Below are 5,298 nucleotides of genomic sequence, written 5' to 3' on the forward strand. Positions count from 1 at the left end.
AGTGGCAGCACTCGGCGCCTGGTCGGGAAATGTCATGTCCCTTACCACTGCGAGCTTCAGAGTAAATATTGCTTCAAAATCAAATCAATTTTAGCGCAATTTAAACCTGGATGATTGTAACCAGTATCACTCCAAATTCGTCTGCCTTGGGAAAGCTAGCGTGTCTCTGACATAGTGATAACACTCGTTGCCTTCTCTAGTGCAGCTCAACCAGGTCTCATCCCATTCGTCGATATTTGTGATATCACAAATCCCGGAAAATATGCGTTGTAGTCCAAACGAGTCATTCAGTTTAGTTTTTGAAAAGTGATTTCTGTTAAATAAAATATCTCCTTTTGAAGTGGACTTTGAGCTTTGTAACTTTGCAGATCTTTTTTTATGCTCAAACAGCAACATTACTGACTAACTAAAGTTGAAAAAGTGAAAAAGCATAATAGGATCCCTTTAATTTCTTTCATTTAATTTCACTGAAAAACCTTAAGAAGGCTGCATGTTCCCCCTGTGACAAGTACATAATTTCGTAATTAATACTTTCAGCAAAAGTGACAGTAAAGTCTTTTGTAATGTTGCAAAAAAAATCTGTTTCAAATAAATTTAAACTTTCTATTCACCGAAAAATCCTTAAAATTACAATTTTCACAAAAATATTAAGCAGCACAACTGTTTTAACATTGATAATAAGACATGTTTATTGAGCAAATCAGCATATTACAATGATTTCTGAATGATCATGTGACACAAAAAACTTGGAGAAATGGCTGCTGAAAATTCAGCTTTAACATCACAGGAATAAATTACTTTTTTTTTTTTAAAAAGCATTCAAATAGAAAATTGTCATTTTAAGATGTAATAATATTTTTGTTATTTTGACTGTATTTTTGATCAAATAAATGCAGCCTCAGTAAGCATAACTTCTTTCAAAAACATTTAAAAAAATCTTACTGACCCCAATCTTTTGGTAAGTTGGTACAGTTGTGAGTGTAGATCAAAGATTTGTGTGCCTGAGAGAAACCTAAAGATGGTTCATATTTGCTGCTCTGGGAATTAGCTAATTGAGAAAACCAGACTAATCTAAAAATAATATTTCATTATTATTGTTATTATTTAATAGTAGTTAATAATAGTTTTCAAACATGCCATTCTATTTATGCAAGATAACCTAAATGGGTTTATTAGAGACATCTGTATAAAATGTACAAACAGAAGAGTTTAAAATACTCTCTTTTTTCTTGAAGATAGATTGTTAGGACATTTATTCCATGTAAGTTAACATGGCAACACTGTAAAATAAATTAGTTCTTCATCTCTCTGTATGAAAATTTTGTTTAAAATTCATGAGCTGACATGAATTTCTATTGCATAGAGATTTCTGACTATTGCACCGCCCAGTAAAAGTTTCTGGCTAGCACTTTCTTTAAACTCTTCAGGGTGCATCACTTTATCCGAGGCACTGGAAAGAAGAATCATGCCACTTACATATTTTACAATCTTTATTTTGATGTGTGGATTTTATTCCCGATTTCATGCTATCGGTGAGTCTCACTTTAACTACTGATCATATCAAAAGGAAGAATATTCTTTCTAGATATCTTAATTCTTCCCTCTTATGCAGCTTGTCGATCAACACAACATAAATTCTAATTAGAAATTAATAAATTATAGAATGATTTAATAATGTTCATGCCATTTGAAAAAAAAAAAATAATTTATGTACAGTAATCTGCAGTTTCATATCCACTGTTATTATATTCAAATTAAATATTTATTTTAAGCTCTATATAACGGTTTTATTCAAAAAATTTAACCTAAACATGTCTATGTCAGTGTGTGATTAACAACCACTACAGACAACCAGTTTTATTTATAAAGCATACAGTCTTAGCCTCTCTTTGTTCAAATATTTTGAGAATGCTGGTGAAAACATACTGTATTTGTGTCCTCAGCAAGGTTTGTTGATTTTATCTTGCAGTGTTTGTTGTTTGTAATTGTAATTGTAATTGATTTTCTTTCTACACAGCATATCCACCAATTCAAACAGTTCAGACCCAAAATAAAGGTTGGTTGATTTTCTGTACAGCAACAATATTTAAAAAATATGAAAAAGTATATATTTTTTTAATGTTTTTAACGTTAGAAAGATATTTGCAGTTTCTCACACTCCTTTCTAATATTCTGGTTCTCAAAGTTCAGCATGGATCTGACGTGTCTTTGAGATGTGACGTTCCTCTCCTGTCTAAATCCTCCACATTGCACTGGGAGAAAGATGGAGAACAAACACCCAACACCACTCTGATGTACAACAACTCTGCCTACATCATCTTACACACTGTTGATGAACGCAGTAAAGGGGAATATTACTGTAGATTGATGAAAGATGGAAGAGTACAAACTGTTAGGATTCACACACTTAATGTTACTTCACGTAAGTACATTTTTACGTTATTATGTTATTCTTACGTTAAATCTGTGTTTATGCCTGTTGTATGCCTAAACATTTTCCATTAAGAAGACTATAGGTTAAATGTGCAGAAGTCATTAAAAAAAATAAAGAAAATAAGGTTTAGGCTGAAAGACAGTGCTTTTCACAAATATGTTTAGAAATGAACTATGTACTAACTGAGATAGATGTATTTACCGAAACTCACCAGGTTACCTAACTGTTTTTCCAGATTCACATGGTAAAAGTCAAACCATTTACAGACAAAGCTCCAGTAATAGCGATGTATCACTGATCTGCAAGTCTACCAGAAGATATCAGAACTGGAAGTGGACCTGGGAGTCAAGTTCTAATTCACAGACTGATCTGATAGCTGTTGAAAATGGAGGAGAAGTTCAAATAAAAGGGCCAATAAAACCAGGAAGAGGTTCTTCAACAACATACAATAGTCAAGCTTTTATCTTTCACATCTCACCTGTGAACTTCAATTATAGTGGGACATACAGGTGTATTGCTGAAACAACAGTCTACACAACCACAATACTACGCACCATCAGAGGTTTGTGAAATAGATAAATTAATAATAAATACATTGATTTTTCACTTACATTTGATCATTAGACAGTGCATTTAAAAAGTAATTCATGTTATTGTTGATTTCAGTCTCGGTGGAGCCCCCTGATGGTGTGTTGAGGAGTCACTCAGTGGTTCTTACCTGTGAGGTTTCTGAAGTAACTGATTCAGTGACTCTGGTCTGGCTCAGGATGGAGGAGAACAGAGGAGTCCTGGTCAAACAGCAAATTATGATTAAAAAAATAAACAACATGTTACATCTCAAAGTGAATCTAGCCAGCTATGAAACGGACTGGCAGTGTGCAGTTTTTACTGAGAATACACTCAGAGCTCTGGCCCCTATAACAATCAATCTTACCTCATTAAATACAAATGCTCCAACAGAAAGCTCATCTATAACAAACCAAGGTCATATTTTCATCCATTAATCCATCCATTATCACTGTATTTTCACCTTAACTCAGAATGAAATTGTATGCTCAAGATGTACATTGTAAATGTTCTAGCTCATCCTCAGATGTAATTAACACCTTTAATTTATTAATAAAGTCTTCATTTAATTTCAGTAATCAACAAACAGGCAAACACTACATTGTCCTGTGTTTTGACTCTATTTACTGGGATTCTGCTTGGAGCTTTATTGTATTACTGCTACAGGAAACGAATGTCAGGTACAAAAACAATCAAATAATCAGTCATTCATCAATTGTACATCTTTAAAAAATATTCTCTTTTGATTCTTTTCACAGCACACGATGGAACAGTCCTTTCTTTCTTTCTTTCTTTCTTTCTTTCTTTCTTTCTTTCAAAGTGTAACTCTTGCTGTGTTTGCAATCATTTCAGTGCACTCTGACCCTCAGGAGTCTGAACCAGTCTATATCAATATCAGCCAAATGAGGGATGACAGAGGTATTTAAATCAACAAAATATTTTTCGTAGCATCGGTATAGAAACACTCAGGCAACCTTAGCATCATGTTGACTGTTGTTCACAAGCTTTCCAAAAAATGTGTTGATCGACTTTTCTTCATCCTCTTCCAGTAGAGCGCAGCAGCACACCAGAAAACAGAGAAAAGAGTCCTGAAATATACCGTAATATAAGAAGAAACAGATATGGTAAGATCAGTTTCATTCAGGAATTCCAAAATTTCAGCATAATCTCATAATTATCTTTTTGTCTGCAGGAAAAGGAAACATGAATAAAAGAGATGAGGTGAGTGAAGATATTAATTAAAATTATGCATCTGTTAATATACAGTTCAAAACAGTATATGTATATATTAATATAATGTATATATTTTACATTTAAGTAATGATATTAATTTATTGTTCTGCCAATTGTAATGGTCCCTTTCCCCAAAAATAGTTTATTTTTTTGCTATTAATTTATCTTGTCTTTCAGACACCAGTTACATCAGACAGTGTGACCTACGCAACAATTCATTTCAAGAAATCCAGGTTTCAGACTTAATAATATAACTCCTCCAGTCTATAATGAGGGAGACACAATTTCATATAATGTTTTATTTTTTCTATGAACCTCAAACTATTAACTCACAGAGAAAGTATAAACATTTTCTTTATTAAACAGCAGATGGCGCTGTCTGTTTACATAAGACAAACACATTTAGAGGTTCTCAGACCTAACTGCCTTCATTAAACCACCACCACAAATATTAATCCTACTGACTGAAACTGGATAATTGCATCCTGTTATTAATGTTGTGTTAGTCACATTTGTAAAAGCAACAACTAAGCAGCCAAATATTATTATGATTTTGATTTTGTTGTATTATTATAGGTGCCTTCATATATGTGCATGCATGCTGGTGAAATGGCCATTTGATGGCACTGTTTGAAAACATTCTTGAATAGTAATAATAATAATAATAATAATAATAATAACAATAATAAAGTATAAGTACAAAAAAGGATAATGCAGTTACATCCTCTTCTCTCTCACTCTCTCTGTCTGTCACATTCATCCTCCTGGAATCCACCCAGAACATGCTGCTTCAATGTACTTCAATCTAAAACACAAAAGTGTGGAAAAAAAAAGTAGTTTGAATAGGATGTTTTTATGGACAAGGGATAATGCTCCTCACTAACTCAAGGTTGCTCTGCTTTGTATAAATGTGTGTCTTTATTTAAACATGGGGGGATTTTAAAACACTTGTCAAGGTCTGCTAAGTAGAACCATTGAGTGATGAATTAGAGTATGACAGAATCCCAATGCACATAAACAATGTTCTGTGGGGAGATGTTGACAGAATGGGCTGCGTATAGGAA

At 33.1% G+C, this 5,298-nt stretch overlaps 1 protein-coding gene across 1 annotated transcript; it reads left to right on the forward strand.

The window, feature by feature from the left end:
- Window positions 1-1,523: 1,523 nt before the first annotated feature.
- Window positions 1,524-4,763, forward strand: LOC107700211 (uncharacterized). Its single transcript, XM_016501791.1, has 11 exons — window positions 1,524-1,532; window positions 1,944-1,947; window positions 2,018-2,056; window positions 2,186-2,422; window positions 2,670-2,996; window positions 3,101-3,418; window positions 3,577-3,681; window positions 3,854-3,919; window positions 4,051-4,125; window positions 4,194-4,222; window positions 4,412-4,763. Exons 1-11 carry the CDS (start codon window positions 1,524-1,526, stop codon window positions 4,478-4,480), a joined length of 1,278 nt encoding a protein of 425 aa, XP_016357277.1. The 3' UTR covers window positions 4,481-4,763.
- The last annotated feature ends 535 nt before the right edge of the window (window positions 4,764-5,298 follow it).

This window comes from Sinocyclocheilus anshuiensis, unplaced genomic scaffold, assembly GCF_001515605.1.
Source record: "Sinocyclocheilus anshuiensis isolate Anshui unplaced genomic scaffold, SAMN03320099.WGS_v1.1 scaffold1404, whole genome shotgun sequence".
Taxonomy (NCBI): domain Eukaryota; kingdom Metazoa; phylum Chordata; class Actinopteri; order Cypriniformes; family Cyprinidae; genus Sinocyclocheilus; species Sinocyclocheilus anshuiensis.

Bases quoted from the DNA above. Each gene is read 5' to 3' on its own strand.
- LOC107700211 (XM_016501791.1), top strand. The intron at 3,682-3,853 runs GTACAAAAACAA...CAATCATTTCAG, and splicing joins CTACAGGAAACGAATGTCAG to TGCACTCTGACCCTCAGGAG. The intron at 3,920-4,050 runs GTATTTAAATCA...ATCCTCTTCCAG, and splicing joins CCAAATGAGGGATGACAGAG to TAGAGCGCAGCAGCACACCA.